This window comes from Thalia democratica, chromosome 2 (genome assembly GCF_965202585.1).
Source record: "Thalia democratica chromosome 2, ktThaDemo2.hap1.1, whole genome shotgun sequence".
In the NCBI taxonomy this organism is placed as follows: domain Eukaryota; kingdom Metazoa; phylum Chordata; class Thaliacea; order Salpida; family Salpidae; genus Thalia; species Thalia democratica.
Genome location: NC_139166.1, coordinates 94,455,782 through 94,472,788, shown reverse-complemented (window position 1 = coordinate 94,472,788; position 17,007 = coordinate 94,455,782). Strand labels below are relative to the sequence as shown.

Here is a 17,007-nt window from a genome sequence, read left to right as displayed (position 1 = left end):
GAAGCTAAATGGATTTTATCTTTTAGTTTAATTAGTATGTAACATAGTTTAAAAGTCTTATAACCTGTGTTGTCCTCTAATGATTTTATTTTTTTCACAAAAACAAATAAATACTTTCATACACTATTTGTGTAATTGAATCTAAACACTATAAAAACACAGTAAAATGCTAATTCGCTTTTCTACGTTAATACGTTATTCTCTAGTGCTGTGACTACATTGTATTTTCTACGTTTGTACGTTATAATTCTGTTTTGGGACTTTGATATAACTAGTATTTTTCTGCTTTAAGGTATGCTTAACGCTAACTACGACAAGTTAATTTCCGAAAACTGATACTGTAGTAATTCAAGTAAAAATAACTAAAGCCTCTTTAAACCTAAACTAAGCTCAACTAAGAGGACTAATTAACTTCTAATCTAGTTTTAAACAAATAACAGCAAACCTTAAGCATGAGTCAGAGTTTAAGGGAAAAAGAATGAGCCGCCTAAAAAGCAAGCATACTGATTTATAACCAGAGGCTACCGATATCTGATTATTACGTCACCAACTGTTGGTGATTTTTCGCGCTTTTTTGGTTGAGTTTGCAACGTTTCGTAGATTTAAGATTTGAGGCTTCTTGAAAACGGTGGTCGTTTTATTTTTAGTTTTTTGTAAAATATTTTGAGACTTATATCAATCCAAAAAATGAATTTAGCTTTTTATTATTTTGATTTTAAAATTGTTTAACTGAAAAACAAACATAAAACATCTTTATTGATCTTTGGTTTTTAAGTATTTTAAGTTAATAATTTTTTAAATACCTGGTATATCGAGAAAAACGTTTACACATATAAACTTCGTAAAGTTTATACTGTGTATCAGATTGTGGTTGAACTAAAATAACATATCCAACGTTTTATAATATTTAAAACAGCTTTAAAATTATTTATTTTGTTTTTTACAGTATTCAAATATTCAGCAATTGAATAATAATCTTCCGATATCTATTTTAACTAACAAACTTAAATAAACTCATACAAATTACTTAGCAAGTTAAACTGACAAAATTTGAAAAAAATTTAATAAAAATTTAAATTTAATTACTTATGAAATTTTATTGCTATTTCATAAACTTATATGATTGATTTTTTTAAATCAATTTTAAGGTTTCAAAACGCAATTTTTTTTAAAGTATTTTTAATTTAAAACTTGTTAGTTAAGACTCATTAGTGGATAAAAATTAATCTGTAAATATGAAATTAAAATATTTTTCATCATTTTTGAGTAATATTTTTAAAACTTTTAAATACCTTATAATAAACTAGTAAAACTATACTACTGTAACTCTAACAAAGCACTGCAGACCAAACAACTCAGTGCTAATCTTTAAACGACGTCTGAACGGTTTCTAAGCTGCTTACAAAACACAACTCGTTTTTAAGAGTTTCAGAGGGAAAAAAGTACAACTCAGTTGTGTATTCGAACGAGTAAAAAATTACCTAGCACTGACAGTCACCGATACCAATTTATCATGATTATTTTTATCAATTTTAAGCTTTTTGAGTCTCGCATCGAGGTTTAGCTTCTTGAACTTATTGTAAACTGGTTATTTAACGATTAAAAGCAATGCTTTAACAACGAACTCAAATTTAGCTAAATATAATTTTTTTTGAGTATTAGTTTTTTACAGAAATGTTTAAATTTATTATAAAGGATGATTAAATTTAAGTTAAAGTTGTAAAACACTGTAACATTTTTTTAAATAAATTAACAAAAACTATCTGAAACGACTTCGACAAAATATTCTAATAAAACTTCAAAATTTGTTTGAAACTATTTTTGATGTCACCTTTATATGTAAAAACTAAGAGATAAAGTTTTGTATTTCGAAATCTTTAACGCAAAATACCTTCAAATGAGTAAACTTTTCTCGTAAGCTAAAATATCGCAACTGACACAAACGAACTTTTCATACCACTAAATGAACTGTTCTGATTTCTTTTAAAAATAGATCTAAAAAGTTTTAAATTTCAGAAAAAGTTTGTGTAGTGAGAACCTCTACGCAAATAGTCTTAAAATAACTGAAATATTTTTGAAGATTTTATATGACAAAACAACATTTACTGTTGTGCTGTAAAAAACTACGGTTACAAAAAATGTTACAAATTTAATATTAATGCTAAATAATTAAAAGAAATTAGTCTCACTAAAATATTTTTACTGCTTACAAAATTTATGTTTTTTTTTACAAAACAAAAATTTACTATAAGCGTCTAAAACAATTTTTTTAGTCTAAACATTATTGACATGTTATTACAAAAGTAACTTTAATCTGCTTAGAACAAATCGCAGCTTTATTTATACATGTGTGTTATAAAGAAAAAAGTCGATGTAGTAAGAACCCGTAGAGTAATTTGTAAACCGAGCACCAGAACCTAGCGCGATAAAATCTGAACAATCGCTTCATTGTCAACTATGACGTAACAAACGACTTGAATTCACGCTCTTTTGCTTCGTTAGGTTAAAATTTCTCAAAAACGCGGAAATACTTTCTCTATCTAAATTCGCGCAGAAATTTACCTACAACGCTTGTTCGCGCTACTAATGTCTTGGTTTTCGCGTATATTCGTTGCGAAAATTTTTACTGTAAAATTTTTGTACTGTCATTGCTGTATGTATGTTATTAGGTAATGTTTAAAAAAGCGCTATAAGGAAATAGAAACCTGTCTGAATATATGAAACTGTAAAAAAATAAAAACAATAATTGCGTCTGAACTTGTTAATATAGAATAAAGAAGCTGTTAAATTAGGGAAATTCTTGCTTTTATGAGCTCGTTGAAATATTAAGTAATGCACTTCTTAAAATAAATTGTAACTAATTTGTTTCAAGTTTTTACATATAAGAAGCATAAAGTATCAGTATATTAAGTTAAAAACAAATTGAAAGTATAGCAACTAAACTTCTATATATGGCATAATTAATTTATGAATTTTGAAGGTATGTTTACAATATTTATTTTAGGGTAATTCTTTGCTTTTGTAATGTCATTAAATGTTAAGTAATGATTTTCCTAAAACAAAACTAAAAGTTAGTTGTTTTTCAGTGTTGTTAATTTTTAGTATTAATCTCTTGAAAATAAACCTACAACCTAAATCTTTAACTTTATAAAAATTATTAGCTTATGTATTATTTGTGTCTGAAAAAAAATAGTTGTTATAAGCACATATATAAAGGAAAAAATAATAATTAAGGGAATTTCTAAAACTAATCTGTTAGTAACTAAACAACACTTTCTATAAAATACCCAATAAACTAAACTGTTTAATAAAACAAAATCTATTTCTCAAATAAAAAAAACAATTAATTTAGTGATTATCTGATAGTGTGTATTTAAATTTTTCTAAACAATTCTGAATACACTGATAATTAACATTTACTTTAGCAAGTTTATCTAAGTACGTTTATTTGCATAGTTCTGGTTTGATTATTAATAATGCTTAACTTTTATGTTTGCATTACCTTGATTTGATTTCTAATGTTTTAATTAATTATTTGATTGCAAAGAAACTTATCTAAATAAAAAATTTTCAACAAGGTCATGAAGCTTTTTACATAATCTCTGTTATAATAATTTATTTTAAATAAGTTTCAGATTTTTTTTAAGAACTGTTTAAGAATTTTTTTTCGTGCTCTTAAGTTAAGTGTTTGAAATTAAAATTTTTTTTTTTTCAAAAAACAAATAATTGTGTGCAAGTTTAAATATTTGTACCTAAATATAAGTTTTTCTTATATTTAATTGTGTTTTACTTCTACTAGATTATAAGTTATAAATAAAACATTCATCATTAAATATGATGTCTATACAGCCAGAACTAGTCCGTACAAATATATTAACTTTTTGAACTATGTTGTTGTCTTATAATAAGAGATTAAACATAAATTGAAGAATAAAACTTTAATAGTAATATTGCTAACTAGAGGTTTTACACAGCAATTTTGCCAAAAACGTGTTTAATTTAAAGTTGCGTGCTGTGACTGACCTTTAATTATCTGCATAAAACTTATCTTATTTTTCCCATAAGTTATTGTTGTTTAAATAATATCATAGTCAATTCAAAAATGCCTGGAAATTGTTAGTTTTCAACAACACTACTTCCGATCACGTACCAAAGTATCAATTTGTGAATTATAATTTGAGGTAAAACATTTTAAAGCTAAACACTAGTTAATCCATAAAGTTCAAATTAAAACTTCAATGGCAGTATCGCTAATTACGTGAAAACGTTAAACGTGTTTAATTTTAGCTCGCATGTTGTTGCTGACCTTTAATTATCTGCATAAAACTTTTTTCAGATTTTTTTGTATAAAAGTTGTCGGTACTTGTAAATAGATTATATATCTCTAGATGATTTGAAATTAGTATAACTAATTACTGTAATATGACAACAATGTGACATTCTCAATAACAACATAATGTTTTTAATAAATGATGTAACAATTCAAGCTAAAACAGAATTTTGCATATAAAATTTACAATAAAATGTATTTAAACAATTTAAAACGTTATTAGAAACCGTTATTGTTAAAGTATTTGAGTTACCTTCTTCTTAGATTACCTACGCTAATTTGATATAAACTTTTTATTTATTCCTGTCTTAATTAATTTTTTAAAGATTATACCAATATGTTGATTATGTTTTAAAACCTACTAAAAAATGTTTAAATAGTAATCATAATTTAACAGTAAAAACTTTCTTCTAAGCTTTGATTTTTTGTGTTCTACACTAATTTAAAAGCTCTGTCTTAATTTAAGAGTTAAAACCCGTGAAGCTTTATACTAATAAAGTAAATTTATACTTACAAAAGAAAAAAATCTAAAACATATTATTCTTTCTAAAACTTATGTGTGGTACATGATCTGTTTACCTAAATGTTAAGATTGCTAAGAGTTGTTTTACTAAGCACTTTGAACAAAATATTGTTTAGTTTTACCTTTAAACTGCATTTTTTATGAAAATATGTTGTTTTAAATAGAATCATTTTATTTCAGTATGATTTGTAAGTAGAGTACGTTTTTTAGGTGTGAAACATACATTTAAAATCATTTCTAAAAAACAAAATTATTATTTAAAGCTATTAAAAGCATAATGTTTTGACTGTTAAACATTTACAAGCTACTTGAAATTTTAATTAAGTTTTTCTATACCCAAGGGTTTTATTGATATATCAATATTAGATATAGAATTTAAGTTTATTTTCTTAAGCGTTGTTCAAGCAGAGAAAAAAACTTTAAAAAAACTTATTTCTAGTTAAGGTACTTCTGGAAAAAAAACATAAAAAATATTAATTATTGTTAAATCACCTAAATTTATTGTTGTTATTTATTTAAAACTACTAAATGAGACCAAAACTCTTAACACTTATGACGTGATTCTATAAAAAGTAACTTTTAAGACTTGTGTTGATTTTATTGGTTGAAACGAAATGTATTGCATTTAAAAAAGAATATTGTATTTGCATACAAATAAAGTTTATTTTTAAAGTAGACTGTTTCGATTACATTTTTCTGAAGTCTTTAAACTTAAATTTTTTTTTATAGAATTTTAGTTATTAAGTTCACTATGTATGTTTCAATAACAATTTACTGTTGAAATATACTTTAAATGTTGTAAAAAATTATTTAAAGTGTATAAACAAAATAAAAACAGTGACTAAAAAGTGTAAACAAAAGTTTAACAAAAAAACTGACAAAGTTGACAATGTATATGATATTTTGTGTTGTTTGTTTTGTTTTGCTTTTCAAGTATGTTTAGTTTAAATTTTAAAGTGACATAAATTTAAAGAAATGAAAAACAAAATTTATTGATACAATTTGCTTTTAGACTAATAATTGTAAATGGTTACAAAGTTTAGTTTTATACTTTTATACATTGTATTTGAATCTGACCGTTCTTAATAAAAATAAAAACAAAGATATACATCACAATATAATTTCACCTTGTCATTACTTACTTCGTATTTTCAGAAGATTTTCGCAGCTTTGAACATACTTTGTTAATTTTTAAAATCAAAACGAGCTTAATTTTATAACTTTTTAGTCGTAAAGCTGATACAAGCTTTTACATAAACCTGTCATATTCCGCAATATTGAAAGTTAATTTTTAATGTTAGATAAACAAAATAAATCATTTTTTTAAACCTTTTACGTGTTATAAAAATTTAGTTCTCAAAACAAAGTAAGTTTTTTGTTTTAAGGTTAATTTACAAATAGTTAAACTTTAAAACTTTTCCTAAATTAAAAAAAGTACTTTGTCAAAAGTTATTACTTTATAATTTATACTAAAATATTTGAAATTAGGTAATAGTTGAAAAATAATAATTTAAATAAATATAAAACGTATTTTTAGTTTTGAAAGCCATTATTTCACAACTATAGACATGCATCAAAATTGAATAAAAAGTTTTATGTGGATAAACTACTTTATTAAAAAAAAATTGTTTTGCTACTTCAATTTTCTAAACTCCTCAACTTAGTTGTTCAAAAGACTGACAGTTTATAACATAACTGCGTAAACCTTTCACTATGTAAATATAAAAAGTTAATCTCTTTCTACAATAATTATATCTAAGAATGGTAAACGTATTTATTTGTCGCAAACACAATAAATTTGAATGCTACAAATAAAAAAAGTATTATTAAATTAAACCAATTCAAACAATATCTAATCTTAAATCTTAAAAAAACGGTAATTGTTTTAAAATTTTTATGACTTACTCATTCTAGTGATATAAAAGTGTTTTATTATACTTATAACAACTTTTTTAATTAATTTAAAACTTAATACAAAAGCTTAAGTAAGTTTTAAAACAGTCGCTTGATCATAAACAAACAAAAACAAATAAAAAAAGTTTATCAGTATCAAAGCAACCATTTATTGATTAAAAATAACAAGAACTAATAATTTACGATTAAAGTTTGTTGGATGAACAAAAGTATATTGGACATTGAAAAAAGCTGTTTTAAATAATATTATTTTTGGATAAAACATTTTTTCTTCTTATAAATTTCTTCGTTTCATAACTGTAACTTATTGTTATTATCAATTGACTTTGTTAGTTGACTTATAACTTAGACTAAGTTTCGATTATTAGCATGAGTTTAGAACAGTTTATAGTTTAATTAATTTTAAAAGTTAAACTATGACACCAAAAAAAAAAGAAACATTTTGGTTTATCTATGTTTATTATGTTTTACTTCACAAGCTGTATTTAATATTAAAATATTTTGCAGATCGAGGTTTTTCAAATAATTTAAGCTGACCGTGTAACCTGGAAAAGCGAGAAAATATGAATCAAAGCACACTCGGAATTGGAACGATGATTTAGTAAGAACTACTGAATATTAAAAATAGTATTTGGAGCGCATTTCGATTGTATGTTGACGATACTTAGTTAAGGTTTTTAGAATTTCAATTACACTTGTTAACTTTAGTTATACACATGGTAAAAAATGCGGTATTGTATTTTATTGTATGATTTTAGTGTTTGTAAATAGGAAGTTAATATTTCAACCCTATCACTTGTTATCATTATTTTTAATTGATTTTCAGTTACTGTTTTTTCTTGAGTTATAGCACTTAAACTTTTTTACACATTTAAAACATGAATATTAATATCGAATATTTTTGAATCTAAATCTAACATGACTTGTAATAAACTTTATAGCAGTCTTTTTTTAAAGTTTTGCTAATAAAAAAATATTTGAATTTAAATTTAACTTTAAATATTCATACCACAAGAATAAAATTAGTTTGTATTTAGCGGTTACAGAATTAGGTAAATCAAACTTGTAGTTTTACTTTAAGTATATTTAATTCATTCTATTATGATTAAGTCTAATAAACTTAATTAACTCTTATAAAAAACAACTAAGGTTTAACTTTAATCACTTTGGGTCTTTTATGTTTAACTAATATGCATTTAAATCATTCTGACGATTAAATGTCCTGTTATGTTCAATTTTAATGAATTACATCAATTTAAGACAATATTTATTAACTTAAAATTCTTAGATCAATTTAGATAAGTTACATTAACCAGCTTAGAATTATTTGTTTCAAATAAAAGTAAAAAACAAATATTTATATATATAATAAAACATAACTCTTCAAAAGCTAATGCATTTAGAATCTGCAAAGTATTGTTGAAAAAATAATTAAAAAGAATAAAACTTTATAAAATTTATAATTTTTTCCAATACTTTGATGACATAATAAAATACTTAGTGAAATAAGTTATAAATAAAGAATTAAACAAAATTTCATAAAAAATCTGGAATTTATTGAAGCAACAAAAATTATTCGTAAAACTTTATTAATATCTTACTGTAATTCTATAAATACTAGTTCATTTAAAATGATTTTCTACAGTTAGGACAAGTTTTGTGTTCAGCGAACCATCCTTCAATGCATTCTTTACAAAATTCATGATTGCAGTCGAGACGCATCATTTTTCTACCAACTTCAACATCTTGAATGCAAACTGTGCATTGACCGCCTACAGTTGATTCATCAGCTACGTAGTGGTGAAACTTCTGAATTCTTTCCGTAGTGAGTCCTTTGCGCAACAGTTCTCGTCTCTTGTTATCAATTTTTTGAAGTGTCGTGTAAATGTACCGACCTATTTCCCTATCAAGTGTAGCAAGTTTATTTTGAAGTATTTCAGAGTTTAGGTTTTGAAATTTTTGTTTCACTTCTAAAATTCTACGTCGGTAGGAGTTTGTACTTGAATGGTAGTTTATTTCAATCGTTTCTAGTTGGCCAAGATCTTTTGCATTTTGGATTTTGTTCTCTATTTCCTGGTATTTAACTTGAATATGAACGTTCAAGTTTGTCAAGTACTCAATCTGTTTTTAAATTATTTTTTTCAACATAAATAAATTATTAATAAAAAAAAAAAATTTAATAAAAAGCAAATCTGTAAATACTAAATAAATATTTTTTCTGATGCCTATTATTTCACCTGTTTTTCAAACTATTATTTTAATTTATTTAACTTATAAAAAATACATATTACATAAAAGATACATATGTTTCATATTTGACAGCTATATGAAATAAACAAGAGTTACATCAAAAAAATTTTAACACTCATTAGAGACAAATAAATAAGTAAATTTGTCAATTATTTTTTCATGTTTTTTGTTAATTTAAAAGCTTTTTTTTTATTAAATTTACTTTCAAAATACTAACCATAAACTCTATAGGACTGACATTTAAGCGTTGGTTTTCCATTGTAAATGTTTTTTGTAATTTATTAGCTGTTAACTTATAGTTATAATCTATTGTTACAATATTATTTTAGTTAATAAACGTTTAATTAATGTTTTTACTATTTCTTATCATTGCATATATACAAAACAAAAAGTCAATACGAAATTAAATAATAATTTTTTCGTTTTCATTGATACTAAATTTTACGAAACAGAAAGTTTTTGTAGCAACTTGTACTAAAACACATACTAAAAAAACAGCTAGAACTATTATTTTAATTGTCTACATTTTGAAGTAAAACATTTAGTTTTTAGAACTAACAGTACTAGTTATAATAACAAATTACAGTAACAAAATACATAACCTTAAAATTAAGGTGGACTAACTTTTCATTAGACAGTTTATTGGTAATAAAAGTGTAAACATTAAATACTGTATAAAAATATTAACTACTTTTCTTTTGAGACAAAATTGAAATTATTTTCAAAAAAAAAAAATAATCATCTGTAAGGTATTGATGTTGATATATTTAATACATTAGTATTACTCATCATAATTAAATTCTACCATTTTGTTCACCATTTTATAATTGCTCGATGCTAATTTAGACCCCTTTATATAAACCAGACAAGACAGTTCAAACAATGTATCTATTATAAAAAGGGTCACAAAACTTTATAACAAAAACTGTATTTTAAAATATAAACTTCTTTTAAAAAATGATTTGGAAAAAGTAAACCTTAAAAGCAACTTAGACTCAAGTGAAAAATACTATGAAGGGAACAACAAAATAATAAAATTAAACAGAAGAAACTAGATATTGTTCAAATAGTATTCTTACACTTTAAACATAAAACTTTACTAAATAACTTGTAGGAACTTATTAATTCATAACATACATATAATTCTCAATAGGTCTTTTTAACAAATGTAGTTATAAAAAATGTAACTAAAAATAGTTATTATATGATCCAAGGTTATTTTAATTACTAAAACTAAAAGTTCAACATTTAAGTATGAAATGCAAGCAGATTTATTACACAACTGACAATAAAAATATTCAACAATAGATTTTATTATTAAAATGTAATAAAAAAAAAAAAAAAAATTTTAAACATAATGTACAGTTTTCAAAAATGTTAAGTGTTTAACTCAAATATGATTTAACCTAAAAAAGATTATATAAAAAATTGTAGTTGTCTCACTGATTTATTTGATTAAAGTAGTAAAATCCAAGAACTTATTTTAAAATTATTTTTTTAGCATTTTATAACTTTGAATTTTTAGTATTATGTAAAGTATTAAATCAATGTAAAATTAAAAGTATGATAACTTTGTACTATGATAATAAAAAACTAGTGCTAATATTACTAATAAACTGTTAAAATTAAAAGCCAAAATATTTGGTTAAGCTAAAACTATTATTTTTCAGATTATTACCTAGAAGGAATGTAGTTTAATAAAATAATAAATAGTATGGTGGGTTATAGTGTATTTACAAACCAAGATATAAACCATAACAAATAAATATTAAAATTAACTTAAATGATACTGTTATGAGATAAAACTGAACTACCTGTAAAGACTAAATTAACTCGACATGACAATTATTGGAAATATTCTATACTAATGAACAAATTCAAACACCAATAAATTTATAAAAGAACATCAAACATTTAAAAACACTTTAAATATGGTCAAAAATTTTACACAAGAATTAAATCTAACAGGAATATACTTGTATAAATTAAAATGATTGAATAAGAATAAGCTACTTGAACTTTAAATCATAAAACACTGTTTAGAAAATAAAACTGTTTAAAAATAACTTTAATATAAACAAAAAATAATGCAATAACCTAGTTGAACCACATGTTAGCAGCAGCTAAGTGGTCCAGAATGATTTCCTTTTCAACTGATGAGTATTTATATATGGCTTAATTTTGCAAATAAAAAGTTTCATCAGATTAATTTTTCTCTTAAACGCTTGGGTGAACAAGATTTTCGTCTAAATTTTTATTCAATCAAAACAAATATATAATGCAGTTTGACAAAAAAAATTATGTTTCATAAACAAAAATTTTAAACAACTTAAAATAAAACATAAATAAAATTATTTTGAACTATAATATTTCAAGTACATGATCTTCAATTGTACTTTTTTTCTAAATTAATTTTTTTTGTAAGCAATTCAAAAAGCAAAATTTTAGAATCATAGAATAATTTTTATACTACTGTCTGAATGTAACACTTATAATAAAATTTAATTATTTTCCTAAAACGAACAAAATATTTTTTTAAACAGTGCTAAATATTGGAAGTTAACTTAAAGTAATTAAGCAACAAACTTAAAAGACATTTTAAGTGTAAAACTTTGTAGGCTTCTTAAATTTTCTGATGAAATGTTTTCTGCAGTTTTATAATATCAAGTTACAGGAGTAATAAAATGAGCTTATAAGTTTATGTTGATTTTTTTCAGCTTGCTTTAATTAAGTTAAATTTTGCATAATTTACTTTTATAAGAAGACTTGTAAAAAATTGTCTTTCAATTTTTAAGCTTATATTAAATACTAATCAAGCATGAAAAAGAAACTCTTTCATTTTACACTTTTTTTATCATATTAACTTCTCTTTTTTATTTCAAAACTCTTTAAATGTAAGTTTTTTAAACTCTTACTAATACTTTTACAGTATTTTGTTTTTTATGTAATAAAATTAACCATTAGTTAAATAAAAAAGCTTGCTAAAACGCAAAAAAAAGTATTCTGAATAGTAAATAAATGTTTATTTATCGCAAAAATATACATTTAAGTGTTGTAAAGTTAACAACATTAATTGACAATTTTCATATAATAGCCCTGATACTTTAAAAAAAAACAAAATTGTCTTATAATCCAAAAACGTAAATCTTTGGTTTATTCTAACATTTATTCCATTTAGTATTTAATCAACTCAGTGATAGAAGCAGCTGTAAGTTTTAAACAATTTGACAATTTTAAATATGTAGCAATCATAATTACACATTTGATGCTTGTTCAGTTTTTTCTTGTTTTTTTGCTGTTTTGTATAATCTAGTTTATTTGCATATTTATTTCTATTACTTAAATTTCAGGAACTTAGTAGTTGAAAAGTTAAGACAATTTTTTATAACATTTATTTGGTATACTTTTTTTTGTTTTTTCTAAGGTTTTATGATATAAAAGACAAACTTTTACTTTACATATAAATATAATTTAAATTATTTATATACTGTTTAATGTTCATTATTTGTTTGTTGTTATTTAATTGAACAAAATTTAATCATTTAGTCCTACTTAAGTCGTTTTTGCACAGAAATTATATCAGTTTACTCAAAAACTTCTTTAAAAATTAATTTTATCTCATTAATAACTTAATATGTACCAGAAGCAGAATATGAAAACTAAATAGCATCAGTTAGCTTAGGCTGTGGCTAAAAACATTAAATTGTTCAAATTAAGTTATCTTGGACTAACTCAGGCGAATTCAGTCTAGTTTCAGCACATTTGAAAAACTCAGGCTTGTTTTCCAATAAACTCCTTTTAAAAACTTTAACATTTGAAAATAAACATGATGATATTAAATTACTTAGGCTTATTTGTATAGTTTTGGCTAAAAAGTGAGTTTTAAGTTGTTTAAAAACTTAAACTTTTTAGATTTTCTTCATAAAAAATTTGCAATAGAATTTTTTAAATGCTTGTTCAGGAGAAGGAACATTTGTTATTTATAATAAAAATGTTTTAAAGTTATTTTAAACTTGCAGAACTTTTTATAAAGTTTGATAATTTTTTAAGTATAAAACAACTCTTTGAAATAATAAATAATTGTGCCTGTTTTTTCTCCTAGTTCTTATTAAACATTAAGTTTTGAAAAATCAGTTTTCAATTTGCTGTGCTGTATTTATCAGAAATTGACAAATTCTTTTGTTTTTTTAAAAAGTAAGCTAGTTAACATATGTTTGACTATTTTAATATAGTGTCAAAAAATTTGGAAACCTATAAAAACTGGAAAAACCTTGAAGTTTTGAAATACTATAAAAAAAAATCTTGAACTTAGAACAAATCACTAAAAAACCTTGAATAACCCAGAATTTTTAACAATTTTACATAACAAAACACTTGGAAACCTGTCAAACCTGGAAAAACCTGAAATCTTTAAAATATTAAAAAACAAACTTTAAACTTAGAACAAGTCACTAAAAAACCTGGAATTATTAATAATTTTATATGTTAAGTAGAAAAATTTGATTTAATACAAAAATATACCATAAATATGTTTTTTTTATTCATAATCAAAAACTTCTTTTATTAAAATAACATTTAGTACCTTTACAGTTTTTTTTTTTAATGTTTTATTACAATTTAACACAGGTTACTTAAAACTAAAAATAGAGCCAAAAATGTGTACAATTAAAAACCTGGAGTAAATTTTGGAAAACAAGAGAAAATTTGTCAAAATCAATTACCATCCCTGTGTAAACTAAGTAATGAATAATTGTATCTGAAAATCCAATTTTTTTATACACGGTTTAGCTGACTAACTTTAAACTTTTATCATTAGACTTAAATGGTCTAATATCAACTTGAGGATAATTTTGATCACTTATTTTTATAATCTTTAATTAAGACAAATGTTCATGAAAAATTTCTCACTTGTGTCTAACTAAGATAAAATTCAACAACATAGGTTGATATATGTCATCTAAATAAATTTCCTTAAAGAATCATTATTAAAACTAGTCCTTCATTACTTTTAAATTTTATTTTAATGTTTGCCATAATTTCACAGACACAAAATAAATACTTAATTAAATAATGGCACGTACCAAGCAAACTGCCCGCAAATCAACCGGAGGAAAAGCTCCTCGCAAGCCGGTCGCCACCAAGTCTGCTCGAAAGAGCGCTCCAACAACAGGTGGAGTCAAGAAGCCACACCGTTACCGCCCAGGTACTTAATGTATATTCTATTTGTATGTAACTTTAAACGTTTTTTTATACTTTTAAACTTTTAAAGTTTATTATAGCCTATTAGTTTTATTTTTAAACAAACATTGTTGTGTATAAGTTCAAAGTAATTTAATGTTACTAAGTTTAAATATTATCTGATTAAAATTTTATTAAAAGTCTTTTAAAATTATAAAAAAACTAATTTAAAGTAAACACTGAAAATTGTTATTGGGCATAGTTTCTTAAAATATTTTTTATAAATATTCTCGTGGCAAAAATATAGAAAACAATTATGCTTTAAGATTTTTTAGATTCAAGTAAATTATACATACAATTTCTATCTACCTTATTATTAACCACTCAACATAGATAAATTCGTTTTTAAAGGGCGCTATTGCCCATTTTGGAAGATCCTGTTATAAATAGTTGCTTATTAATTTAAAGAAATTTTTATATAAGATCAAAAAATTTGTCAATTCGTTAACATTTATTTTCTAGGTACCGTTGCTCTTCGTGAGATCCGTCGTTACCAGAAGTCTACTGAGCTCTTGATCCGCAAGCTTCCTTTCCAGAGGTTAGTTAGAGAGATTGCCCAGGACTTCAAGACAGATCTTCGTTTCCAGAGTGCAGCTATCGGAGCTCTCCAGGAAGCTTCTGAGGCCTACTTGGTAGGACTCTTCGAAGATACCAACTTGTGCGCCATCCATGCCAAGAGGGTCACTATCATGCCAAAAGACATACAGCTTGCCCGTCGCATCCGTGGTGAACGTGCTTAAGAAAATAACTCTCAAGAACAACTTTTGTTTAATATTTGTTGACTTTTAGTGTTCAATAAATTATATCTAATATTTACAGTTGTTTTATTTGTAAAATTCTAATTTTTGCTTTAATCTTAGGTTAGTAAAGGTAAAAGTAATAAAAACAATTTTTATGTAAATATTCCTAAATCTTTCTTAAATTTCCTCCTTGACACAAAAACGTCTTGCTTTTAATTCTTCATTACAATCCTAAACTATTTCTATATTATCCTGCGTTCCTTTAATCTATTTTCTAGCTCTCATTAAATTATCTAGAAAGTCTTTTCTATCCTGTAAGTGTTCTGATTTATACGTCTGATATTTTTGAATCTTCCTAGAAAATCTATATAAGTTAGTTGTTGCGGCTCTAATGGTTATCAATATTATATATATCATACCCAAGAAAAAAAGTTAAATAATCTCTTACCTGTAATCTTTTAATTGAAAATTGGACATTGTTAAACGTAAGCTAGTAAACTTTTTTAATTATTCAGGCTTAAATAATATTTAACCAATTGACATTAATGATAGAGATAGTATAATAATTTAAAAATTCCAAAACTACTTTTAACCTACTACCCTTACATTCGTATTATCATCGACTGTTGTTCAAAACTGATGAATAATTTCTTGAGATTTAATTTAATATTTCATTCTAGGTTCTTAAATGTTCAATTTACTCACTTTTCTAGAAGTAGAATCAGTATACACTAAATAATAATGGTACATAAAACAAGGGTCAGTAAATAAATTGTGTTTTGGGCTGGCAGCTGTAATTTATATATTTTAATTTAGAACCCTATATATCTAGTTTTTGAATAAAATTTGAAGATGATGAACTCTAATGAATTTTATCGTATATAGTACAAGAGTCAATTTTCCTCATTATTTTTCAAACCCCTATATAACTAATAAAAGTTGAAATAATTTTGATTAAGGCCATATGTAACCTTTCACGCACCATAGTTTACCTTTTGAGGGTTACAATTCAATTTTAGTTGGTCCCATCTTATTTATAATACAATCATGCTCACAGGTCGCTGTTTGCCACACTGTTTTACTACTTTTACCTACTTACATATACCAATTAAAAATTTGTATCTCCTTTTAATATTTTAAATAAGTTTAGTTGATGTCATAATGAAAACAAAATTAAAATATAAACTTCTGCCGGAAAACTTTTAAGAAGATAAAGTTACGTCGTTTTTTTGTGATGATAATGAGCATGTAGTTTGCTTTAAGCACATTAATAACTATTGGTATCAGAATATATCACTTACAATAACAACAGAAACACCACATGAAAATATCAAACAGTTTTATTCTAATTTAAACGACAATAAATTATAATCATATCCTACTAAGATACTAATAGTCAAGCCGTATATTAATAAAATCTCAAGTAAATATTCAGATAAATTTAACATAATATAGAGATAAATAAAAGAGAGTTATGCCGGCATATTTACACATCTAGCAAATAGAGGATCTTCTGTACTTTCACGACTTGTTGTTAATCAAAGTTCTATTCCTAGGCGCACTTCATCTAAATGTCTAATGTAGGAAATGTTTCTAGAAATAAAATAATTTAGTTTTCAATCTATTTTAAATTTATTTGTGTACTTATTTTCAATAGTTCTAAACCGTAGTTAGAATACTGATCATTTTACGAGTTTTTATAGAAAAAAAAACAAGATAATACACTATAAAATCTAGACATACAAATTTTGCTTAAATTTCGAGAAACTTGTTAATAGCAGTAAATGATATATTCAAGTAAGTGCACGTTGAGTAATCACAAAAGAAATTAAAAAATAAAGGGGTCCCAAGATATAATATAAAAACATTTTGATAAAAAAAAATCACAATTAATGTCACTAATAACTAATGTCAACATATCATATAATCGTAGTATTTTTTTTCTATTAATATGCTTTAGATTAATATTTTTTTTATTCATTTAAAAGTAATTACAGTAACCTCTCACATCT

General features: G+C 24.0%; 1 protein-coding gene across 1 annotated transcript; it reads left to right on the top strand.

Annotated features, from left to right (window-relative positions):
• The first annotated feature begins 14,087 nt into the window (after positions 1-14,087).
• LOC145829877 (histone H3.3 type 1-like) lies at positions 14,088-14,995 on the top strand. Its single transcript, XM_082937752.1, has 2 exons — positions 14,088-14,220; positions 14,718-14,995. The coding sequence occupies exons 1-2, from the start codon at positions 14,088-14,090 to the stop codon at positions 14,993-14,995; spliced, it is 411 nt and encodes a 136-aa protein (XP_082793878.1).
• Positions 14,996-17,007: the final 2,012 nt, after the last annotated feature.